The sequence below is a fragment of the Chrysemys picta genome, chromosome 6 (genome assembly GCF_011386835.1).
Source record: "Chrysemys picta bellii isolate R12L10 chromosome 6, ASM1138683v2, whole genome shotgun sequence".
Taxonomy (NCBI): domain Eukaryota; kingdom Metazoa; phylum Chordata; order Testudines; family Emydidae; genus Chrysemys; species Chrysemys picta.
Genome location: NC_088796.1, coordinates 44,250,567 through 44,277,053, shown reverse-complemented (window position 1 = coordinate 44,277,053; position 26,487 = coordinate 44,250,567). Strand labels below are relative to the sequence as shown.

At 43.9% G+C, this 26,487-nt stretch overlaps 1 protein-coding gene across 2 annotated transcripts in view; it reads right to left on the bottom strand.

Moving 5' to 3' along the window:
* Nucleotides 1-309: 309 nt before the first annotated feature.
* Nucleotides 310-26,487, bottom strand: part of DMGDH (dimethylglycine dehydrogenase) — a 95,461-nt gene continuing 69,283 nt past the window's right edge. For both annotated transcript variants that reach the window (XM_024111121.3, XM_024111122.3), the window contains exons 15-16: nt 4,025-4,159; nt 310-2,320 (exon numbers count right to left, since the gene is read on the bottom strand). In XM_024111121.3, the coding sequence (XP_023966889.2) occupies nt 2,105-2,320; nt 4,025-4,159 (351 nt within the window). In that variant the 3' untranslated portion in view covers nt 310-2,104. The remainder of the gene's footprint in view (nt 2,321-4,024; nt 4,160-26,487) is intronic.

The window sequence follows — 26,487 nt, the reverse complement described above, 5'->3', positions numbered from 1 at the left end:
CTGCATTCCAACAGGCTGGCCCACACATTGTTCAGAGCACCTTTTCCCAAGCCAGCCAGGAAACTGCAGTCCTGCATCTAGCTTCAACATGTAAATGAGGAAGTCACTGCTGAAGCAGAGGTGACTTCCACAATTGTCTGACAAATGTTTCTGTGTACTGTAGCCTATTAGGAAGATAAAAGTGTGAGCCTCAAAGTAATTACAGTATTCTACATTCCAGCATATCAATGAATAGTGAATTTGCATATTCTTGAGAAATACCCTGTATTCCTAAGGGTTTTTTCCTTGCTCTAAATAAAATCGCAGTGCTTTGTTTTGTATTCTAGTTTTCTTTAATGACCATAGGGGAAAAAAAAGTGGCAAAGTAAATACACAAAGTGTTCAGTTACAAATAATGTCACCTTTAGGGAAAAAAACATCCCTGATTGGTTCAGCAAAATGGCCCTAAATCACTTATGAAAATATAATAGAATAATTTCCAAATGGATTTCTCATTCAAGATAGCTCTATGTGCAAGCCTGTCAGCTCTTATACTTTAGTTTGACCTGCTTTGTAAAAGGATATTCTGAACTGCAAAATGTAATGTCAACTTGCATTAAATCTTTGACAAACGTAGGTGCTCATTATTCAAACAGTGTTTCCACTGGCATATTCTATTTATCCTCTGCTTCTTTGCTGAAGGTTTAGAAGTTTCCAATTCCTTTGGAAGACTATGCACTTTTGGGCCCTTTTTCTGTTTCAACGATCTTTGAAAAGAACAATCAACAGCCTAATGTTGAGTGCTTTCTGAACAAATATTCTAGCTTTTAAAAGTTTTTTTAGGATGGCATTATTATGATCATGTTGTGTCTCAGTATATGCTGAATATTTTATGGAATTAACAAGTTTATTATAATAATGTAATACATTTCCATTATTTATATTCTCCTACAGTATCCAAAATCTTGTTTATTGGGGTGATCAAAAACAACACTGAATGAAATACCACAGTTTAAATTGATATGTTCACTTATTACTTGTATATGACAACACATTGTCATCATCGCTGCTTAATTTTTAACAGAGAAAGGAAGAACTAAACAATAAATGGTGCATGAGTTAGTGCATTTTGATTGTGTTCAGAAACTGAACAGTAATATTGTGTATGTTGAATAATGTTGCATATAGTCTACTAGCTGATCCATGGCAAAATACTCAATCAATAGGAAGAGTGGCCTTTCTAAAATGTCTTGATTAGGAAGGAATTAATTTCTATCATCCATCAAAAGTTCTGCCAGAATAACACAGCTGGAGAAAAAATATTATCTACTCAGTTTGCATTTAAAAAAAATAATTTCTAAAGCCAATGTTCAAGAGCAACTTCAGTTTTGTACAGAACGTGTCCATGTGGAACTAAGTAACTATTCCTTTGGGGACAAGGCTGTGACTTTGCCAAGGCTACAGGGAGGGGGCAATGTGTAGCTGTACTGCCCCAGGAGCACACCAGGGAAAGAGAAGTGACCCTGAAAGAGGGGAAATAGTTTGCTATTGGCTCATACTAACAGCAGACTACTTCCCCCTCTGCACCAGCTCAGCTCAGCTCTGCTGGCGAGAGTGTGGAGAAGCTGAGTAATGACCGTTGAGTCTTTACCCGCTTCCTGTCCACAAGCATTGGGGGGGGGGGGGGGGGGATGGGGGAGCATGTGTCCACGGGAGCCTGCTCTCCTCCCCCTGTGCTCAGAGCAGTTATGTGGGCAGTCCACTCAATGAATCAAGGGGCCATCTTAAATCCCCTTAATTCCCTACATGGATGTATAGGGTAAATGAGAATCTCACCCTTGATGATTGGGAACCAGAGTAGTTTGACTCCTTTGTATTTCATGAAAAAAGAATGAGGAGTACTTGTGGCACCTTAGAGACTAACAAATTTATTTGGGCATAAGCTTTCGTGGGCTAAAACAAAAGCTTTTGCCCAAATAAATTTGTTAGTCTCTAAGGTGCCACAAGTACTCCTCGTTCTTTTTGCTGATACAGACTAATATGGCTACCCCTCTGAAACTTGTATTTCATGGTTATAAGTCAAGCCAATTGATATTGGAGAATTTACTGTAACTGCCCTCTGGATTTACACCTTGGCACTCCCACCCTTTTTCTGAAGGCGTGTTCTTGTTTGTTCGGTCAGAACCAGTGGTTCCTCTACAATGGTTGCTGAATAATTTTGTCCTAGCAGTTCAACTTCCAGCTTCTGTCCAACTTTGCTGAGTTCTGTGGGGACATATGCAAAAGCCAGACTCTGCTGGGTACTGTAGCTGTAATTTCCAGATGTGGTATTGCCAACAACCTGAAAAAAAAACAAACCCAAAACATTAATCTTTTATTTCCAACACTCAATGGGTTTTGTACCATACTAACTTCTACTTTTAAAAATACATCTTGCATTATTTTGAATACTTTAAATATTTTTGTATCCCTACGTAGCGAGGCGACGACTCACCCTGTGGCGCCTCCTGCTGGTCGTCCAGGGAATTAGCTCGCCAGCCTCCAGAGTGCCCTCTACAGGGAGCGCCCTCTGCAGGCTGGTGTCTCGCCTTGCTGCTGGCTCCGGTGTCCCTCCCGGACCCTGGTGCCTCTTCTCTCGGGGTTCTGCCCCCTGCAGTACCCCACAGTCTCGCTGGGTCTCCCCTTCCCAGGGAACCCCCAACCCCTTATCCCCACCTCACCTCAGTCTTTGGCTACTGCCAGTCACCATCTAGCCCCGCGCTCATGGGGCGGACTGCAGTATAATTGGCACTCATCATTGGTAAGGAGGGTTTGGAGCCTCTGCCTACCCTTGGGCTGGCCCTCTGTAACCCCAGTACCCTTCTTGGCCTTTAACAAGGCCTGCAGCCTGGGGGTTTTCCAGGCCAGAGCTCCCCAGCTCCTCTGGCCTTTCCTCAGCCCTGCTCCACTATAGATACCATGCTCAGCTCCCAGCAGCCAGGTCCATCCCTCTCAGCATCTAGAGAGAGACTCTGAGTTCCAGCCTAGCAGCCCCTTTATAGGGCCAGCTGCGGCCTGATTGGGGCGTGGCCCAGCTGCGGCTTCTTCCCCAATCAGCCCAGGCTTACTGGTTCCCTGCCACAGCCCTCTCGCAGGGCTATTTTAAGCCCTTCAGGGCAGGAGCAGGGTTACTGCCCTGCTACACCCTAACATCAACAGTCAAGTATACATTGTCTCATTTGTGTCATACAGTTCATAGCAGTCTCTATTTTTGGTGCTATCAGGTAAGTTGGGAATTTCTTACTCCCAAAGAACCACTGGAAAAATCACCAGCAGGATGCTAAATTCCTATTATATTTGATTAAGATCTCACCTGAAACAAATGCTATTTACATTTTATATTCATGCTGAGTATTTTTATTAACTGTTAATGACTGTTTCAACATCTACTCTGTACTTAGATGGCCTGGTGGCCTAAACTTTGGTTTGTGGTTTTGTTCTTTTCTTCTATGCAAATAATTTTGAAATATACTGTAAGTAGAATCCTGTACTTGCAAGAGGATAGAATGGGTGACCTAATACTGTAGGTCTTTTCCATTTCTCAGGGCAGGTCTTCACTACGGGGGGGGGTCGATTTAAGATACGTTCGCGTAGCTGAATTCGACGTATCGGAGCCGACTTACCCTGCTATGAGGACAGTGGCAAAATCGACCTCCGCGGCTCCCTGTCGACGGCGCTTACTCCTACCTCTGCTGGTGGAGTAAGCGCGTCAATTCGTGGATCGACTGTCGCGTCCCGACGAGACGCGATAATTCGATCCCCGAGAGATCGATTTCTACCTGCCGATTGAGGCGGGTAGTGTAGACCTAGCCTAATTTAGAGATTCTATATTTCAAACTCTGGTGTACAATTAGAACCTGCCATGCTACATGGAAATTCAAAAATAGTATTATTGTCCCAAACTGTCCTGCTCCAGTAAAAGTAACCTGAAACACAAAGTGGGATTCCAGTCCTAGAGAATGAATTTTAGTTCCTTGTAAAGTGATGTACATTGTACAGTACTTACTCTGCCATTATGCCACACACTTTCATTTCCCTCTGGATCAATGTTAGCTGTTTCCAAGGTGAGATACACCAGTCGCCGTTTAAGCCCCTTTTCTTTAATCTGCTTCAGTGCTTGCTTTCCTATGAAGTCTGCTGGCTGAAAAAGTAGAAGATAATGATGATGAATGATTATACAAGCTCTGCGACAAGGTTATAGATGCAAGTATTTAAATTTGTCTTCACTTATTTTCTTGTCAATTAAACATTATATAAAAATACAGATTAAATCAAACCTTTTGGCAAATATTATTTCTTGTCCACAAACATGACACAATCAGATATTTTTTCCTCTTTTTTTGTCTAGATCTGAGACCTATAAGACCCAGTATTCCAAAGATGGGAGAATTACATGTGCAATAAAATCCAGCATACTGCAGAAGTGGCTGTTTAAACTGGCCCCATTAGTAGTCTGAGCCAGAATGCCAGTACCTCTCTCAGGATTCAATGAAATAATCTAGGCCATTGGCACATCATTACACAGACCTCTGTGGCCTTGCCTCTCAGTGGGATCCTGCATCCTCCTTGGACACAAAAACCATCTGCAAGAGTGACAATAGCCTACCACATTCCTCTTTGGTCCCTCTGCTCTAAGAGGTGGAGGTAGCATTTTCCTCCCTACCCACTAGGGTGTTCTGTGTGAGGGTGTGTTTTCCTCCCCACAGGATCTAATACTTCATGGGATAGGGTAGCACCTCCGCTGCCACATCCTACCCAGTATCATCTGAAGCCCTCTTCCTCAGCTTCACTAAAGAGGAACAGCAGCTCCCCTGATTCTCACAGGTAGATCAGGGACAATATCCTGTGGGAATGGAGGAGCCTTCTGGCAGTGGCAGCCTCCTGGAGGAGGCAGTCTTCTGCTTGAGTGACAGACCAGCAGTGCCACTCTGGCAATATATGTGTGAATGAAGCTAGGAAGAGAATGGTAGGGTCAATATGAGAAAGATAAGGTGCAGGTAAACCAGTGCACAGACACACAACTGAGCCTTGAATAATGACTGGGGGGACTTTCCCATGTTACTGGGTAAATTGGAGCACTTAGGAATGCACTAACAAAAGAGATTCAGATTGAATCCCAGATTGGAAGATCTTTGTAGAGAGGAGAGTCCTGCTCAGGGAAATAAGGAAACAACAGGACAAATCAGAATAAATGACTGTTTCTGTAGTATAGCAATAATTTCTGCATAACTCCTCAAAAAAGTCCCTGTATATTCCACCTACCCCTCCTTCCCATTCAGAGTGCAACATATTTCATTTACATGTTCACAATGTTGTTATAATGAAAGGGGTAGGATAGTATGGTGGGGTTTGTGTTTTATACAAGTTATTGTAGATGTCATGCTATATGGAATCACAGCCCCTATTACATGGGACGCATTTATTAAAGAAAACAGCTACAGCTCCATAGCCAACACAAACCAACTACACCTCTACCCTGATATAACGCGACCCGATATAACACGAATTCGGATATAACGCAGTAAAGCAGCGCTCCGGGGGGGGTGGGGTGGGCTGCGCACTCTGGTGGATCAAAGCAAGTTCGATATAACGCGGTTTCACCTATAACGTGGTAAGATTTTTTTGGCTCCCAAGGACAGAGTTATATTGAGGTAGAGATGTAGTTTCAGTGCCAACTTTGTCTCCCTTGTTACCTGGGACCACACTCTGACTGGAACCCTATACACCACACAGAAATATGTAGTGGCTGAATAAATAAACATATCATTACAGAATCAAGCCTTTCCTGCCCATGCTGATGTATTATTGGCTGTTCAGACTGAAAACTGTCAAAGAAAAGTTCCATGACTGTTTTATTAAAATAGATAAAAAATTCATATCTTTAGATCTCCGTGTAATAAAATAGTGACAAAAAGATGGGGATCTGCCAGCACTAAACTCTGAACACCAAATCACCCCCACTGTGACCATCTTCTTTGCTGGATCATCTTTAAATTTCCCATGAGAGAAATGTGACCCACAGTTTGGGGAATACAGTATCTTTGGCTATCCTTCAATGCGAGGATGATGTCTGCCAAGGGGGGTCTTTGGTGGGTTTTTAAGTGGCTGAGGAACCCAATTCGTGCCCTGCAGGTTTTCCCACAGAAGTGACAGGTGTAATCTTGGAGGAGACATAGTTGTTGGCTGGACTGTTGTGCCCTTTCTTTCCTCCATTGTTGCTTATCTCACGAGCACGTCTGTTCTCCTCAAAGTGAGCTGTGGCTTGGTGTATGGTGTGGCACCACTGTGTTCTGTTCTGTGCTACGTCCTCCCAGTTTGTTGGGTTAATGCCTCTCTTTTTAAGGTGTACTTCCAGTGCCCCCTCAGAGCCCTTCTTCCCTGACTTAACAGAGAGAAGAGTACTTGCTTTGGGAGGCGAGTATCAGGCATATATACACAGTGGCCAGCCCAGTGGAGTTGGTGTTTCATGACTTCTGCTTCTATACTGCTCATGTTGACTGCAGAGAGAAGGCTGATGTTAGTGTGTCAGTCTTCACAGCTGATCCTGAGAATCCTTCTGAGGCAGCACTGTTGAAACCACTCCAGCTGCTTGAGATGTCATCTATAGGTTACCCAGGTCTCACACCCATAGAGAAGGGGGGGGGATGACAACTGCCTTGTAAACCAAGATCTTGGTGCCTGTTTGCAGGTCCCTATCATGGAAGACTTGTTTGAGTAGTCTTCCAAAGGATGCGCTGGCACAGTGAATTCTGTATTCAATTTCTGTGTCAATGCTGGGTTTTCGGGAGAGGTGGCTGCCAAGGTATGGAAAATGGTCCACATTTTCCAGGGGTTCTCTGCTGATGGTAATTTGTGGAGTACGAAGAGTAGTTTGTGCATGTGAGGGCTGGTAGAGTACCTTGGTTTTCCTGATATTGAGAGAGAGACCCAGGCTGTGATAGGTATCTGCAAAAAGATTTAGGGTACTTTGCAGGTTGGCGTCTGTGTATGCAAGAATGACACAGGATCAGTGATGCCAATTCTCATGATCTTAGATTTTGTTTGGAAACGTCAGAGATTCAGGAGTTGACCATCCATACGATACTCAATCCTGATTCCATCAGGAAGGCGGTCACAGATGAGAATCAGGATCAGGGCAAGTTAAATGTAGAAGAGTGTTGGAGCAATGACACAGCCCTGCTTGACACCAGTGCGAATGATGAATGGTTTGGTCTCTGAGCCATTGCACAGAATGGAGTAGTCTGATGATGGAAATGAATTTCTATGGACAGCCAAACCTACACAGCACCTTCCATAGGGCATCACAATTGATAGAGTCAACGGCCTTGGTTAGATCGATGAATGACATGAACAGTTCCTGGTGTTGCTCCTGGGGGAATTCTGCGGATAAGCTGAATTTATGTCCCCCCGCAGATTTCTCTGCTTTCCTGCAGAAAAATGACTTTCTGATGGGGAAGCAAAGGGAAGCCACAAGAGTGGTCATGTGACCCTCCCCAGCGGTATGTTTTGGGTGCCCAGGGCAGCTGGCAGACAGGTAAATCACTGTGGGGCAGGGGGTGAGACTGGGGAAGACCCGAATGGTGGTTCCTAGCATGTGCTCGGCTCAGCTGCTAGCCCCAGCTGGGCTGGGGAGGACAGAACTTCCCCTTCCTCTGCACGGCATCCGGGGCTGGGTCAGACCGACCACTGGATTTCTTCCCTGGCTGCAGGAAGCTCTGCAAACTCCCTCCCCCACACTTCCTGCACCCATTGCTCCTCATCTGCAGGGGGAGGGATCCCTGTACAGGGAGCTGCTCCCACATCCACCCAACCCCCGTGCATCTAGAACCCCTCATGCCCACCAAGCCTCACCCCTCTGCACTAAGAAACCCCTGATGAGCCCCACTCCCCCTCCACCTAAATCACCCCAATTAGCCACCTGCATCTGGATCCCCACCTCACCGAGCCCCAACCAGCTGCACTTGGATCCCCACCTCACTGAGCCCCACACCCCCAGCATCTGGACCCCCCCACACCCAGACCCCCCCCACTGAGCTCTATCCCCCTACATCCAGATGCCCTCCCCCGCTGAGCCCCAACCACCTTCACTTGGACCCCTTGCAGAGTCCCATTACCATTACACCCAGGACCCTACAACAAGCCCCTGTGCATCCAGATCCCTCCCTGCCCCTGGATCCCTCACTGAGCCACCTGCATCCAGACTACCCCACACAGAACCCTTTCAACCCACACCTGTATTCCCCCACATAACCCCCTCCACTCCTGGATCCCGCCTTGCTGAGTCCGCCTGCCCACTCCTGGTGCACCTGGCACAGAGGGGAAGGGCCCTGGGGTGTTTCTGGGGCTGACCTGGTCCTTGTGCTATGTCAGAGTTGGGTGCAGCCAAACCGCTGAATCCATGTCCTGGAGTGGGGGAGCTGGATGGTGATCTCCCACCTCTGTGCAGCCAGTGGCCTGTGCTCCCCAGTGCCATGCTGGAGCCTCCACATGTATTTATTTGATAAATAAAATTTGCAGAATTTTAAAGTGTGCTGAATTTTTAATTTTTTAGTGCAGAATTTTTATTTTTTTGGCGCAGAATGCTCTCAGGTGTACTCTCTGCACTTTTGAATCTGTCATGCCACAAAGATCATGTCAGTTGTGTCTCAGGATGGCCTGAAGCCACATTGTGATTCAGGGAGGAGTTCCTCGGTAAGGGGGAGAAGGTGGTTTAGGATCTTCCCTGCGATGGAGAGAAGGGCAATGCCTTTATAGTTCCCGCTCAAAGATTTGTCCCCTTTCTTGAATATTGTAACAATGTTGGTGTTCTTAAAGTCAAGTCTTGCATCTGAAGAAGTGAGGTTCTTACCCACGAAAGCTTATGCTCCCTATACTTCTGTTAGTCTCAAAGGTGCCACAGGACCTTCTGTTGCTTTTTACAGATTCAGACTAACACGGCTACCCCTCTGATACTTAAAGTCAAGTGGAATTTTTTCACAGGTTCAGATTTTGTCGAGGAGTTGGCAAAGTTTGTGCTGGAGCATTGTTCCACCAGCTTTAAAAACCTCAGCTGGGATGCTGTCTGGGCCTGGAGCCATGTGATTTTTTTGTCTGGGTGATGGCACGCCAGACTTCCTCAGAAGATGGGGGATCAGCACAGTGTTCCACTGCTGAGTGTTGTGTAATAGACTCAATGGTATCTTCAGAAACCATGGATTCACAGTTTAATAGGCTCTCAAAGTATTCCTTCCAGTGTTGTTTAATTGCCGCACTGTCTTTGAGGTGGGTGAAGCCATCCTGGGAACGTAAGGGGGTTGGGCCATATATAGCTTTTGTTGCTTGAAAGAAGCTTCTCATGTCATCCTGGTCTACGAAACCCTGATCTCAGAGGCCTTCTCTTGCCACCACTTATTTTTGATGTCACATAGCCTCCTTTGGACTTCAGCTTTGAGCAGCCTCATGTTTTCGTTGATAAGCCTCATGTTTTCATTGGTTAGAGGAATCATTTTGCCAGTTACAGAATGCAGTTCTTTTCTGTTGAATTAATGCTAGGATTTCCTTGTTGTTTTCATGAAATCAGTCTTGGTGTTGATGAGTGGGATATCCTATAGTTTCAGCAAATGCACTGTGAATGGTATTTTTAAGTTGAGCCCAGTGCTCTTGAATGTCAATGATGTTATCAGCCAAGTTAGAGAGTTTCTCTGACAGATGTTGCTGTAACGTCTCACAGCTGGCTTGGTCTTGAAGTGCTTTGACGTCGTACTGCTTTCGCTTAGTCTTTGGGTGTTTGCGGTGTGGTGGAGTGAGCTGCAGGTACATGATTGATCTTATTAATCGATGGCCTGTCCAACAGTGATCTGTACCTCTCATGGCTCCTGTTACATGGACATCAGCATAATCTCAGGCACTGACTATAACATAGTCAAGGAGGTGCCAGTGTTTGGACCGAAGATGTTTCCAGGTGGTGTCAAATTTGTTACTCTGCCTAAAGATGGTATTTGTGATGAGTGGATCATGCTCCACACATTTGCTGATGAAGAGAATGCCATTGGGGTTTACATTTCCCACCCCTTCTTTGCCTAATGTGCTGCTCTAGAGTTGGAAGTCCCGTCCGACTCTGGCATTGAAATCTCCCAGGAGGATGGGTTTGTCTGCCTTAGATGTGTCTGCGAGGACTGCATCAAGAGTGCTATAAAACTGCTCCTTATTGTCTTCCTCATCATCAAGTGTTGGGATGTATGCATTGATGACTGTGGCATATTGGTTGTTGCTGAGCTTGAGCCAAAGAGTCATGAGATGCTCGTTGATCACTACGGGAAGCTCCAAAATCTGACTGGTGATCTTATTTTTTATGGCAAAGCCAATCCCGTGAATCCACATGTCTCTTCAGGAAACTTTCCTTTCCAAAAGAAGGTGTAGCCACCTCCATCCTCTTTTAATAAGCCCTCATTGGCCCGGCGGGTCTCACCAAGAGCTGCAATGTCAATGTTGAGTCTTGCCAGTTTTCTGGCAATTATGGGTTCTTCTTTCTGGGCATTCACTGTGCTGAGTCCATAAGGGTGTGGACATTCCAGGTGGCGAAATTCATTGTCTTATATCTCTTGTTTCGGCCACGGAGTTGAGTGATCGCACTGGATGCGGCCATCCAGACAGAAAAGTGTGAGACAAACTGTTTCAGGCACCTTTTCTAGTCCCCTCCCCATTTGGGGTAAGCACAGGGGATCCTAAAAAGGCCTGCTCAGTCACAACTGCTGCTGCCAAAATGCACTTCTGTCTCATCCAAGCAGAAGACGACTGTCACACGGCTGCCACCTGCGTGCAGATTTGTGACTAAAGACTCAGAAATCACTGCTCCTGTCTTCACCGCCACTCATCTGTCGCCACAGGGCTTTGTGCAGGCAGGTGTGAGCCCTTTGGCAGAGACCTGTGTGTGAAATCTTTTAACGTGGGGAAGCCAGTGCGCAGGCGATTGACAGGAGGAAAATCCTGACCCAGTAGCAAGGAGATCCAAGACCACCAGGGACCTTCCTCCTGCTGCAGCCCTCATCCGCCTTCACAGCCGCAGAGTACTAAAAGGTCCTCTGTATGCGCCTGATCCACCGTTCGGGTTTTGTGAAGTTTGGACTGCAGTTAGTCAGGAGCCTCGCCTCAGACCTGCTCGCCAAGGAGGACCCTACCAGGAGTATGAAAGCTCCAGATGATGTAGCTCTGAGGGTCTTTAGCCCACACAAGCCTCTCCACCACGACAAGGTTGCAGTCCATCAGAGAGGAATACAGTATCACATAGCACTGAAATAGTGCCTACTGTGGTGAACTCAACTCACGTCATTTCACCCTTCTCTTTTCTGGAGTATTTATCATAGTGCTTCTATTACTCCCCTTCAGTTACTTGTAGGTGGAATAGGGATGAAGAGAGAAGAAACCCACTCATTTAAATATTTCTCATTTCCACTGTGCTTTCTACTCAAAATTACAGAGAAATCTACACTCCCATAAATCAATCATTTATAAATGGAAAAACAGTTTGCATGAAGGTTAATGCAGCAAGTATAATCAGAGCCTTGAGTATGACCTGACAACAGATGTGCACTGTTTTACCGGGTCACTTCCAGATTAACTGTATAGATGACAGTTAACTCTACTGAGTATACAAATCACTGGCACACTAAGGATGACTGCTAAATTTTTTTGACTTCCACCTGTTAATTAATCAGTTTGAGAAATGTATGAAAACTATTAGAGCAGGCAGTTTGCAAGATATAAATTCTAAATGTTTCTAGCACGTTCCCTGTTATTTTCATTACACATATAAGGCTAAATCCTTATCCCATTAATTTTAATGAGGTCAAGCTTAGGCCTGCCTAAAAAAGGTACACTTCCAATTCTAAGTACCAAGGAGGGCCTGGTTTTGGCATTTTCATATAACGGCCACATTCTGCACTGACATAGCCTATGCGACTCCTTTGGAAATAACAATCTGACGATCCCTGCTTCCTGCTATTCTGCATGTTCTTGACTGGAAGAGTGGACAAGGAATGACCCACTCTAGGATTCCTGGACTCTGCTAAAAAAATACACGGGGATGCTTTTTTAAAGAAATTCTCACCAAAATTAATCCAGACTTGTGATTTCTATAATAATTGGGTATGCAAATCACTTGTATCAGGGGTGGGCAAACTTTTTGGCCCGAGGGTCACATCTGGGTATAGAAATTGTATGGCGGGCCATGGATGCTCATGAAATTGGGGTTGGGGTGTGGACTCCAGCAGGGGGTGTGGACTCCGGGGTGGGACCAGAAATGAGGAGTTCAGGGTATGGGAGGGGGCTCCAGGCTGCAGCAGAGGGGGTAGGGTGCGGGGTGGGGTGAAGGCTCCAGCTGGAGGTGCGGGCTCTGGGGTGGGGCTGGGGATGAGGGGTTTGGGGTGTAGGAGGGTGCTCCGGGCTGGGTCCGAGGGGTTCGGAGGGTGGGAGTGGGGTCAAGGCTGGAGCAGGGGTTTGGGGAGTGTGAGGGGTTCAGCTGGGGGTGCAGGCTCTGGGGTGGGGCTGGGGATGAGGGGTTTGGGGTGTAGAAGGGTGCTCTGGGCTGGGTCCGACGGGTTCAGAGGGTGGGAGGGGGATCAGGGCTGGGGCTGTAGCAGGGGGTTGGAGCGTGGGGGAGTGGCTGAGGGGTGCAGGCTCTGGGCAGCGTTTACCTCAAGCGGCTCCCAGAAGCAGCGGCATGTCCCCCCCTTCCGGCTCCTACACAGAGGTGTGGCCAGGCAGCTCTGCTGCGCGCTGCCTCGTCCGCACGCGCTGACCCTGCAGCTCCCATTGACCACGGTTCCTGGCCAATGGGAACTGCAGGGCTGGATTAAAATGGCCCGACTTGTATAGTAAACAAATTTCCAGCATTTATGCACCTTTGGTTTGGTTTTAGATTTTGTCCACTGAAATAAAATTAAGATTTAGGAAACTGATTCAGTCTAACCATGTCTGGCTATACTTGGTAACAATTGCTTCCTATTCTTATTAGGAAAATGAGTCAGTATACTGCAACTATTCCATTTAGTTTGTCACTCTAAATGTATAATGTAACATAAAATTCCACTTAAAAGGTACATTATAACTCACTATAAATTAATAAGAACAAACATAGGAAAAATGGAATAAAGTAGAATTATATGTGGGGGAGTGGCGATAAACAATTGTAAGGTCATGGTAAATTTAAACCTGGTTCTATCTTTTCTCAGTTTTAAAAGAATATTCACACTAAGCTTTTCAGGTAATTGGAGTTGGAATTGGAAAAGATTATTTTCTAGGGAGCTTAACTATTTAGCCAGAATGAAGGTTTTAGCTGTGAAGAGTAAAGTGTGACATGGTAGGCTTAGCTGAGGACACAGGAGCTGTTTACCGATATCATGGCTCTGATGCTTATTCCCTCTGTGACCTTGGGCAACATATGTAACCTCTTTCTCAATGTCTCCATTAGTAAGATGGGGATAATGACAGTCTGTACCTATAATCACAGGAGCGTTGTAGTTTGGTTAGATCTAAAGTGGAAGATATGCTGCCCCAGCAGGAGCTTCCATGGGCATTGCATGTGAGGTAGGCATAATGCTAACCAAACATCCTGACTTTAAGCTAACGACTAATCTAAAATCCTTTTTAAGAGCAAGTCAGGGACAGTATTCACCTCGTATTTATCTACTTGCCAACTGACTTGACTATGGGTGCATCTTCGCTAAAAGGTGTGCTCTTACCTCATGTTAGCTAACACATGGCAACTAACACAAGGCAAAATCCTAGTGAAAACAAGGTAGTTGGAGTTTTCACATGTTCGCAAGAAGGAACTTAGAGTTTAGACTGACCTGCTAACACATGTTGAAACTACAAACTGCCTTGTCTTCATTAGGATTTTACCTTGTGTTAGTACCACATGTTAGATGACACAAGGTAAGAACACACCTTTTTTCCTAGTGAAGACAAGCCCTAAGAGTCAGGGCAGATTAATTCATTAAGTCATTTTAAGCACAATAAAGACTATTTCAAATATTGGTGAAAAGAGGCAGTAAAACTGCATCAAGGAATATGTTTAGTAACGTAGGCTTCTCTAATAGGCTCAGAGTCAGCTCTGTGCCATCCTTCTAGGAGCCTCCTCTTGCAAAGGCAAGCCACTTACCTGCTCTTTGCCTCAGTTTCAAAACTAGAATAGGAACATAAAGCTCCTGAGGAGAAATGTGGCTAAAATTAACTTTGTAAAGCATATTGGCCATGTCTGCACTGGGCAAAGCATCATGTCAGAAAGCTTGTTAAATAGCAGGTTTTAAATAAGACAATGTTAAACACATGTACACAAAGAGTCATATTTAACTATGTGTTAGCAGGTTGTAATTAACCCTAGATTCCCCCTGAGGATTAATCACAACCAGCTAACACATTGTTCAATACAACTGTCCTTGTCACACTAGGGGTAAATGTAACTTAAAATAACCAAGTTGTGATCAGGACCGGCTCTAGGCACCAGCAAAGCAAGCACGTGCTTGGGGCGGCACATTTCCAGGGGCGGCATTCCGGCCATCCTTTTTTTTTGGAGCAGTTGTGCTCTCAGAGCTGCGCCACTTAGACGGGGCGAGGGCGAGACCTTCGGCTGCAGCGGGAAGGGGAAGCCCCAGCCCCAGGAAGCTGAGCTGCCAGGACCCAGCTGCTACCTGGGGAAGAGAGGGTGAGTCCTGCTGGGGAGCCGGGGCTGCACGGCCTCATCTGAGCACTGGCTACTGCGCTGCCTTGTGCCACCCCTTGTATCGGGGCTTCTCTGTGAGGCTGGGCGGGGGAGGGGGTAAAGCCCCTGCAGGCACTGGGAGAAGGTGACATCACTCCCTCCACTTCCAGCACCGCCTGCGAGCCCCAGCCCCACCTGAGCTTGGAGTGGCAAATTTTTTGCTTGGGGCGGCAAAAAACCTAGAGCCGGCCCTGGTTGTGATTTGGATGAAAAGAAAACCCCCAGGGTTAACCATAACAGCTATCTTGTTAAACATGACTGTCCTTATCAACAGTAAGGGCAAAATCATGATTAACACCATGCTGGTTAAAATGTCTTAACAGGTTTTTCAATATGGTGCTTTTTCCTAGTATAGACAAGGTCTTAATGAACTTTTGGATGGAAACCAGTACATATAGTGTAAGCACAAAGTATATTATTATTATTAATTATTATTATCATCATCATCATCATTATCTATTAATACAAACTGCTGCTGCTGTCTTTTCAGGTTTCAGAATACTTGGGTGAGCAATTTGGGAGAAACCAAAGGATTTGCATGAGACATCACCATTCTCAGTAATGTGTCCAAATGTTCTGCCAACTGAGCTAGCTATTCAATGAGCTTAAGATTCTAAGGGAGTTTATAATGGGCTGAATTTTTCAGTAACTAAAAGATGCACAAACTGTTTTTTATCAATCCTCTATGTAATTACTATGAATATTCATGGGCCATTGTCATGGTATAGCATGGATTGGTACCTTGCAGAGTCTAATTCACAGTGTATTTGCCAAGAATACGTTTGGTTTTTATGGACAGTGCCATTTGTTTCTTACACTTTCTTTGTACAGTTCCTAATCCCAACCTTTTCTAAGCATGCTTTCTTATTTAAAGGAAGGAAAAAAGGGAATAAATCATAAACTGAACTTTTCAAAGTGTATATGTCTTCTTACAGTTCTGTAGTAAGAAGAAGAAGAATCAGTAACTTAGCCTAATGAGAAAGTTTGGGCTTCTAAAAAACAAAAATGGTATACCTCATTCAGCAAAGATAAATAGCTGGTAGCAGAAATATGCAAATACCTTTTAATAATGAAATGCTGTAATTGATTTGGTAGACTACTTAGGAATGCTGGCACAAGGCCAAATTTTGTATACATAGCTGCCCAACTGAGCAAGGCAGCACCAACATCTGCTGCAATCTGCTATAACCATTGCATTACAACACACTGGAGACAGAGTCCATACAATATTTTGACATTAATTATTCTTAGTTGGATACTCTTTAATAATTTCAGGGCAACCCTCCAAATGATATCCCCCTCGCCAACAGATGACTGAAGATCATATCCCCCTCTAGGCACAATATTTGACAGATTTCCTTTCCTGCAGCAAACTGAAGTTATAGTTACACTGGACAAGACAGTTTTCTAAAGAGGACACAGTCAAGGCCAGTCAGTGTAAAACAAGACCTACTTAGCTGTGATTTGGACAGACTGCCCAGTTCCTTTGCTCTGCCTGCCAACTCCACTCCTAGGAACAAGCAGTCAGACTAAATATATGCATATGATAAAAACGGTGGTGACCAGTTGCCCTATTGAAGCTCAGAATGTCTAGCCAAATGGGTAGTTTTAATTCAGCCTAATGTGAATGTGACTCAGGCATAAATTCTATGCAGACAATAGAGTTTTGGGGTCATTCTGGGTTTTCTCAGGTGATTTCAGACTCCATGCAAGCAGTCTGGATCTAGAGACAAATTTTCTGCCAGCACAACTCAACTGCCTTTAATAGTTACACCAATGGAGAATTTGGCCCCTTGATTTTAAGTTGGCCTGAAGCAGGGGTGAATTTTGGGAAAAGCTTTACCCAGTGGACAAATAAATAGTAGGGGTGCCAATGGTAGTGCCAAGTTTGGGAGCAGGGTGGGAAGGGGTGTAAGACCCAGAGGTTAATTTGAATATCAACAAAACAAAAAGCTACATCCCCACCAATTCAGGGTCACTCTCACAGTCCTCTGACCCAAGGCTCAATCTCTTCCCAACACCCTCTGCTTTCTTCCCCTCCCTACCTCGCTCACCTGCACACCACACAAAGACATCAGCTCTTCTCTAGTGCTGTCTCATGCCCTCCCCCAGATTTTCATTCTATCACTCTTGCTAGGGAGGAGGTGCCACAAGGAATCTGTCCAGCCTACTCTAGGTCTAGTGCAGGTAGGGGTGAGCACTGCCATCTTCCTTCTGAAGGGGACAGCAAGGTGGAGAAGAAGGGGTTTATGATGGGGAAAAAGAGCTGCTGGAAGTGCTCAGAGGGTCCGGGGACCTGGTAAGCAAATGCCAACGATGCCATCCCTTAAGTCTGCCCCGTGTTGACACTGGTGGTAGAAGGGTGGACATTAATCATTTGCTATTGTTAGACAAACACCTCCTCCATTATGAGGTCAGGGATCTTCTCACTAAAACAAACTAAGCCATCTAAGTACTGAAAAATGTAAACAAAGGGCCACAGCTACTTTTGCAAACAGGTTGTTCCCCCAGCTTCTTCTCACCCCACTGTGACCCCATGTCTCTGAAACCATTGAGCCTCTCCCAATAAAAAGGCTCTCAATGTGTCTTTGGTTCAAGTAGGAGCATGTTGTGAAGCTACTGTTCAACCACTCTATGGGCTTGATTCTTCACTGCTTTAGTGCTTGTGTAGCCACTTATACCTGTGAAAAGTAAATGCAGTGGGGGTGTAAAATATACCACATCAGAACAGTAGAATTTTACACCCACTTTGCACAGCTGTAAATGACTACATATGATGTAAGACACTAGAGAATCAGACCCAATGTTTTGTTTTCTTTCCTGCCACATTTCATTACCTTTTGCACCTTGCAATAAGTACTGTGTGTGGTCTTCTCTAGGTCTGTGAGTTAAGACAGGTCACCGAAAGGTAACCACATGCTCCTTGCAGGCAGAAGGAGGAAAGAGACGCTTATCTCACTCTGGCTGCTTATGTGCAAATTAAGTATTGTATAGTTCACAATAGATGCCCATTTTCAGTCTAAGCAAAATGCTAATCAAGAGATGCCAGGGACTGGAGGACAAAACAAAAACAGGAGGAGTTATCCTGGGTAGGAGTGAGACAATTAATTTAATAATAATTTGGAATAAGCAGTGTTTTCTGTACCCAGAAACCAAGTTCTAATGATAAAAGGGCTCCCTAATATAGGATCAAAAGACAGAGTGGAGATGGAATTTAAAGACTGGAGGTCGGTTAAGAAAATGTGAGTATGAGAGCTCTCCTTATCCTCTTTTAGAAGATATCCAATAGAAAAGGTAAAAGGCAAACAGTTTATGAATGTACAATCAGAAAGAATCTCAGTTCCTTTAAACAAAATAAATGACCAGGTCACCCAGGCAAACTCTGCTGGACTATATCCCATTATGCTGGCGAAAGCAAATGTCCCAGCCTCAGATCTACAAGCCATCCCGAGTGATGAGGATCATAATTCTGGGGAAATTAGGCCTAATTACACAATTTATGGTGGAATTTTTCATAACTCTTTTTCACTTGAGGCTCTAGAAGAAGAAGATTGATTAGATGGGCCTGATTGGGATTCCAGTGAAATGCCCATCAAAATTGTTTAGTAGAATACTGCTGGCCTTAAAAGTAAATCCCAGAATTTGGATTTTAGGAATTACTTATTTCAGATTTATTTAGTTTTCATCCAAGAACCTTGACTTTCTAAGTATGAGTCCTTTTATTTACTGAGTTTTAAATCTTTTTTTAGAAGGGCATGTTAAGCATGCTAAGGGGTAGATTTGCAAGTGGTCTGGCCCTTCTTGTCTCCACTAAATTAAAAATCAGAACTAGGAAATTAACATCTGATAATCCCTGTTTTCTGATTTATAGTACTATTTTAGTGGATAATTCTGTTTTAATAGCCCTGAATATTTATTTGCTCCCTTTGGGCTTCCTTTTTATAATGAGTCTTTGAGGGAAGGGCTTGAATCTCATATTGATTTGCTTATAGAAGAGTTTCCAACAGCAAGATGTTATTTTGGGAGATTTTAATGCCCAACTGGGTTCTAGGGATAAGGAATTTTTTTTTCTTCCAACTCAGTTAGTGGGACGTTATCTTCATTTAGTCCTAGACATTCTAAGGACAAGGTGATTGCAATGGGGTATGTACCGCACACAGGCTCTGAAGGGGTTAATTGGGCTATCTGGTTGGGAGGCCCATGAAAGATGAGTCCCACCGGGGAGAGGAGCTGATTAGTTTCTATAAAGAGAAGTAGAAGGGGCTGCAGGGAGAGAGGGATCTGTAATCCCCCTCTGGATATAGGGTTGCCAATTTTCCGATTGCCAAAAACCGAACACCCTTGTCCCGCCCCAAGCCCCCATCCCTTTTCTGAGGCCCCATCCCCACTCACTCCATCCCTGCCTCCTCTGTCGCTTGCTCTCCCACATCCTCGCTCAGTTGCTCATTTTCACCGGGCTGGGGCCGAGGAGTTCGGAGTGCAGGAGGGGGTATGGGCTCCGAGAGGGAGGTTAGGTGCAGAAGGGTGCTCAGGACTGGGGCAGGGGGGTTGAGGTGCGGGAGGGGGCTCAGGGCTGGGGCAGGGGATGGGGATGAGGGAGGGGGTTCAGGGTGCAGGTTCCAGGAGGGAATTTGGGTGCGGGAGGGGGCTCTGGCTGGGGGCACGGGCTCGGGCTAGAACTAAAGATAAGAATGTGAAATCCTTATGTTTAGATTGGAAAATATTCGCAACCAACTGGATATAGCAGTTGTCTGTGCAATAAATACATCTCCTTGGCTTTCTCATCTAAAGAGTATACATGGTTACAAAAAATCTGATATTTTTAACAATAGTGTGTTAGGGAGGGCCTTCATGGATCTCTGCTTTCAAACCACACTGTCAGCCTATTTGGATGGGAGTTATGCTGGCATAGACAGCAAATCATTTTTGTGCTGGTCTGGCCAGGTTGAATTATTTACTTTCTTGCAGCTTATACTGTTACCCGAGAAACAAATGGTTAACCTCATTCTTGGCTCAAATGCCTGTTACTGCATGGGATCGACAACTAAAATACTTGCTATGTAATGAAAATGTTTAATTAATACGCTGGTTGCCCTATTTGCCTTGTCTGCTGCAAAACCAAGAAAAAAGTATGTGAAAGAAAGGTTCTTTGTGACCTATATGAAATAATGTATTTCTAACCTTTATTATTTTATTTTTGCATATTGTTTTTATGGGGCGTGATTTTAAAAGTTTAATTGAACTTAGGAGAAGGGTTGATTTTGTGTTTTTACTTTTTGTATTTTAAACATGCTTGTTTTACTGTGATGTGTTGATTTTTAAATACGTATTTATTTTTGTACACTATGGCCTAAAGCTAAGACATTATGTTAATAAATAATATTATTTATTAATAAATAAATATTATAATCTCTGTGTTTATGTTCAGGGAAACAGGACTATACATTCTTTGTAAATAAACAGGATTGTATCAAAGAAATACCTAACTCCTTCATCAATTTCTCCTAATAACAGAAATAACCTGCAACACTTCAAATACTGGCTAACAACATGGGTCAAATAGGTTGACGGTAGAAGCACAAAGTGTCTCATTATCTAGAATTATCTTCCCACTAACTAAACTACCCAGTTGTTGCAACTGGTGTCCAGACGATGGCACTATTGTGTATAGCTTAAAAGAAAATTGAAAATTCAGTTCTGTAAGTAATTTTGTATCGTTGTATTCTTCATCACTAGTGGCAATATTGCATTCATCTTGCTATTGGGAAACATGGAAAATCTTTCTGAAGGAAGTACATTTCTGAAAGCTATTTGAAGTAATATGGAAGTTTTTCACTATAACATGAGGCTGGTTCCTAATGGTAAAAATGACCTGTGATTTTGCTGAGTGTTTCACAGATAAAGTATCATTTTAATCTTTGAGTGTTTACCTGAAAAACTTTGCAAAGCTTCTCAATAATTATCCCATTAGAAAGAAGTCTGTGATTTATAAATAGGGGAAGAAGCAGCAGCCAGGGAAAGTTTCCCCTTCAAAATGATCTTTCCCCTGACTCTAAAAGTCCAGTAACTTCCCAGCCAGGGAATGTATTTTTCATTCTTCTATTTTTTTTTGTGCACTGCATTTTTGCTAATTACAACACACTATGTACTTCGCTCTTTGCCCTTGAGACCTTTTGTGGGGCCTCACCCCTTTTAGAAATTTTACCAATAAGCACTGGTCCTCCTGACACCTCCCTCCCTCCTCCCAATGTATCTTCTCTTAAGCGTGGCAAATGTAATGTCCATAAATGCTCAAAAATGGTCATTAAATATCTTCTCATTACAACCTATAGAAAATAAACTATTGTTGAGAATGTTGTATTAGTCATAATCAACCATTTTATGTGAATGAGTGCTTTACAGTCCTGTATCCTGCTTTCACATTTATAACATACCAGTATAATATTCAAAAGGAATATAGAAATTTTATGCCTCTACATATATAGGGCCCAATGTATTCTGTGATTCTAAGTCCTGAAATTTGCCTTGGAATTCCCCCCTTGCCAAAGAATTATGCTTCACAATCTTAGCTTTCGTTTTAAAAAAATGTTTCTAGCCCTTACTGTTGCAAAGATAACCATGAAAATGTGAACCAAGTGTAAACTGAAGTAGTGGTGTCTTTCTGGGCCTGCAGACTGCCTTAAACAATACCTCTGAGAGATGGTAGTTGCCCAATTCATGGGAATGGGTTGTTGATTCTAAAATCTAAAGATGACAGTATAAATAACATTGTTAACTATTTCACAATGGATCAGTTTAGGAGAAACACCCAACTAACGTGCATACAGTATAATCTCAAAAAATCCAATGGCCCTCACCCAGCTGTCAAAACCTTCAGCTTCCTTCTATTCTTCTTCAACGCTTAGCCAGACAGTTGGCCATAGTAATCGTTTGCCATTTGGTCTGTTCCTGCACAAACGCAAAGGTTTGACGGCCTGAGAGTCCAACATCGGAACAGACTTGATGAGCCCATGTAATAGGGGGTCTGCCTGTGGGCTGCCTCCACACCTTGGTTGGTGGAATTTTATCCTGGATGTTACAAGCCACCCGGAGAACAGCGCTCGCTGGAACGTCTTGTGGCATCCTTGCAACATGTCTGAAAAGTGTAAGGTGCTGCCTGTGGACAATGGCTCCAGTAGTCTGTAGACCCAAGTGACCAAAAACATCTGCATTACAGATGAAGTCATTCCACTTTATGTCCGGTATATGACATTGACATTTTGTGTGGAAAGCCTCCAGCTTTGTCCAGTCTGCGCGGTGTAGTGTCTATGTTTCGCAGCCGTACAACAGTATGGGAAGGATACAGCTCGAATAAACCCTGAAGTTGGTTGTCACACTAAGATGATGTTGATTCCATATCTGTTATAAACGGCCCATGGCAGATGCTGCAATGCCAATCCGGAGAACCTCCGTGTGAGAATTGGAGGAGCTGGTAAGTATAGAACCCAGATAGTAAAAGCTGGAAACTGATTCAACAGTTTTGTTGTTCAAAGAGATTGGAGTTGCAGGCGGACCTGATCCTAGATTTTGCAGTTTCGTCTTTGACCATGAAGCATGGAGACCAATCTTAGCTGACTGCTCCTCCATATGCTGGAGTGCCTCATGTAACCTGTCAGGGCTCTGTACTAAAAGAACAACGTCATCAGCATAGTTAAGATCTGTGAGCGAGAGATCACCGATCTCAATGCCCATGGACCTGACAGAATGCTGCATTATGAAATCCATTGCCTGACAAAAGAGTGCAGGGGCCAGAACACAACCCTGCCTAACACCAGATATTGATTTAAAAGGCACTGACATCCGGCTCCCCAGACAAACACGGGCAGTGGTTCCATTATGTAGCTCTCTAATCAAGTCCAGCAGAGTGGTAGGGACACCTATGCCCTTTAAGGCCTTCCATAATGCAACACGGTCTACTGAATCAAATGCAGCCTTAAGATTAACCTACGCTATGTGCAGGAGCTTCCTGAACTCGCGCTGTATCTCCGACAACAAATGAAGGCCCAAAATGGCCTCTAATGTGGACATGTTCCTTGTAAAGCCTAACTGTTTGGGACGACGCTTCCGATGTAGCAAAGGCTCCAGGCGTGCCAGCAAAACATGTGCAAACACCTTCCCTGGAACAGCGAGCAAGGTGATCGGCCTGTAGCTCTTACATTCGCAGCACGGTCCCTTGCCCTTATAGAGTGAGATCACAATACCGTCTTTCTAGGCGGTTGGCAGGGTTCCAGTTCTCCACACCAGACGAAAGATAGCCAGAAGTGATTCTGCTACAGGATCAATAGCACATTTTAGGAGCACTAAGAGGGTGCCATCAGCACCGTCTGCGTGTACGTTTTTCAGTTTAGATGGCACACTTCAACGTTGGTGCATCAGTACAAATGTCTGGATCCGGAACTGCAGTGACTGCCAGATCATCCAGCTTTGAACAAGCAGCAGCTGGAGGATGGTTCAGGACATTGTGATAATGTTCCACCCAGTGTGAGAGAATGTCATCATCTGATTTATATGGATGGCCTTGGCTGTCGTTCAGGATGCCGTTTGTAGTAACTATCTCTTACCGCTGAGGTTGCGAATGGCGCAGAATGCTGGCTTCAAGTTGCCCCTGGCTAAGCCAAATTCGACATCTTCCGTCACTTTGTTATAATATGCCTCTTGATCTCAGAGTGCCAGGGTGCTGATTACGAGTGCGCTTATCACCATGCTGGCGGGCTGCGGCCTTCAATTTAATTATCTGGAAGGCCTCCTCTGATAGCCATGGTTGGTGTGCTGGACGCCTATAGCCAATCCTCTGCTCAGCAGATTAGTTGAAGGTAGAAGTGAACAGGGACCAGGCAACCTCCACATCGTCTGGCAGATTAGCTAGAGCCGAGAATCTGTTGCTGATGTCAATACAAAACCTGTTGCCTAAACCTGGCACACGGAGTGTGTCGATGTCAAACTTCTTCATCATTGCAGAGGGCTTACCTGCTCGCTGGAGCATCAACACCATACGGGCGACCACTAGATGGTTATCTGTGTTCGCCGAGCATTCCGCACCACGATATACTTTAAAGGAGGCGAAGAGATGCCTATCGCATGTAATGATGTGATCCAACTCCTTCTGAGTGATGCCATCATGAGAGATCCATGACATCTGGTGTATGTGTCGCTGCTTGAACCATGACCCAAGAATGGAAAGCTTCTGGGAGGCACAGAATGTAAACAAGTGGCCAGAGTTATCATTGGGTGTGCCTGAACCATAATGACCAATGACCTGTTCAAATCCAGTTCACAGGGAGCCAGTAACTGCATTTATGTCATCCAGGATCATGAGATTATCATGTGGAGGGACTGTGCATACTAGATGTTCAATTGATCATAGAAATGATCTTTAACTGAGTCAACAGATTCCTCTGTTGGCACATAGACTACTATGACAGTGAGGTAACCATGCCGATGTTTAAGACGTGCAGTAAGTAAATGAGGAGACATGGGCGTCCAGGTTGTCAAGGAGGACTTGGCCTCACCTCACAGTAGTAGTGCTACCCCATATAAATGCTTGGGGCCACCAGAATACAGAAGTAAAGAATCTTCCACCTCATGATGACCATGATAGATCAGCCTTGCTTCTGTTTGTCCTGCGATTGATATACCAACATGGTCCATTTCGTGTGCGACAGCGACCTGATGGCTATGCCTATGAAGAGTTGCAACAATTCAAGTTGCAATTTTGGTGCACTGTCAGAGATCCCTGATACAATTGGATGCATTGTCACAATGTACTGCAGACGTGCCTGCCGACATCAGAGGACGTGCGTCCCCAGGGGGGCTTTGGCACGAACCCGTCATGTTTGCACTGAGGGGAGATGGCACCAACAAGGCATCTACAGCTGAAAGTAAAGCAGGGGCTTTAACCCTGGAACTGAGTACTAGGTTATTCTTGCTACCATCTGTGAACTTGAATATTACACCCTGTGAAACTTGAGATATATTTTGTCATAAAATGGCTTTAAAACTGGATACAACTGGAACCTTCAGATGTCACTGTCATGTCCACTATATGTACTGCTAAATAAAGACAATGTTCTGTCACATTTATTTTTCTGTACAAACTGGACTTTATAATTTTATGGCTATCACTGAACCTCTCCTTTGGATAGCAACACTTGACCGTAGTGCTCTTTTAATGCACTGCCTATTCTGTCTTACTGCTTAAAAGAAAATTAACTATTACTTCAGAAATAGACTCTAATAATCATTAAACATCTTTGCATATATATTTCAGGCTCTTGGATGATCATTTGCATCAGTGTACATCTGGAGAAATTCTGTAGACTTCAATCGGATTGCGAAGTGTAACCACAAGAAAAATATTGATCTATTATCTGTATAACTAGGGTAGATACAATGGGCACGTTGTGCCAAATTCTGATTTCATTTGCACCAATTTAAAGCTGGAATGACTCAATCAGAATTAATGGACTCACATGATATAATTCAAAGCAGAGTCTAACCTATACTATTTTAATTGTTAGATAGTTTGAAAGGCCCATTAAAAGCAATAACTACATCTATTATTTTGAACATAAAGTTTGATGCAGTATAAAATTTGCCAATAAATTATCACAAAACAATTTTGTCAGTAAAGAGAAGTATAATTTATGTTAATTCCTGTAGTTTATATTTAAATACAACCAATATTATGCCCTAAGCCCAGTCCCACTCCCTACGTTTCGAATTATGCAGCAATCTATTTTGCTGATGCAATCTATTAAGTGGCTTTATAACTAAGTTTTATGCTAACACTGATTTAGCTTATTGTGTCTAATTCATCAAATTCACATTGAGCAATTCTTTTGAAATATTTATTGCTCATGATATTTACTATATCAGAATAAATATAGCATGAGATCAAAGAGAATACTGCTGCATTGAACAACTCATAAAATAATAGAAGGCAGATTGAAACATTTCCGGTTTTCTATAAAACAAATGTAGCAGTGCAATTAGTACATTAGTCTGCTTTAAAAATGATACTTGCCTTGAGGGTCCTTAAATATCCAATCTACTGAAAATGCTATTGTTTTAATATGTTAAAAAGATGTACATACTTGTATTTGTACGTACATAGATGGTACATTTACAACTGTCTGATCTAATATATAATTTCTGCAAAAACAAACATGGAGAAAAATTTAAAATCTTTTTTGCAACAAAGCTACATATAATAAAGGCATTACAGTAACTCCTCACTTAAGCAAATCCAATTTCCCCATAAGAATTAATGTAAATGAGGGGGTTAGGTTCCAGGGAAATTTTTTTTCACCAGACAAAACACTATATTATATATATATATATATATACACACACACACACACACACACACACACAGTGTAAGTTTTAAACAAACAATTTAATACTGGTACACAGTGATGATGATTGTGAAGCTTGGTTGAGGTGGAGGAGTCAGAGGGTGGGATATTTCCTAGGGAATGCCTTACTGCTAAATGATGAACTAGCAATTGGCTGAGTCCTCAAGGGTTAACTCTCTCACTCTAAAAGGCAGCAGGAATGGAGGGAGGGGAGACAGCATCACAGACAGACACACACCGTGTGTGTGAGAGAGAGAGATGTGCATTTCCCCTTTAAGTAAGGTGACCCTACTCTTAAGTACATTGCCTTGTTAATTAGATCAGCTTGCTGAGACCGCA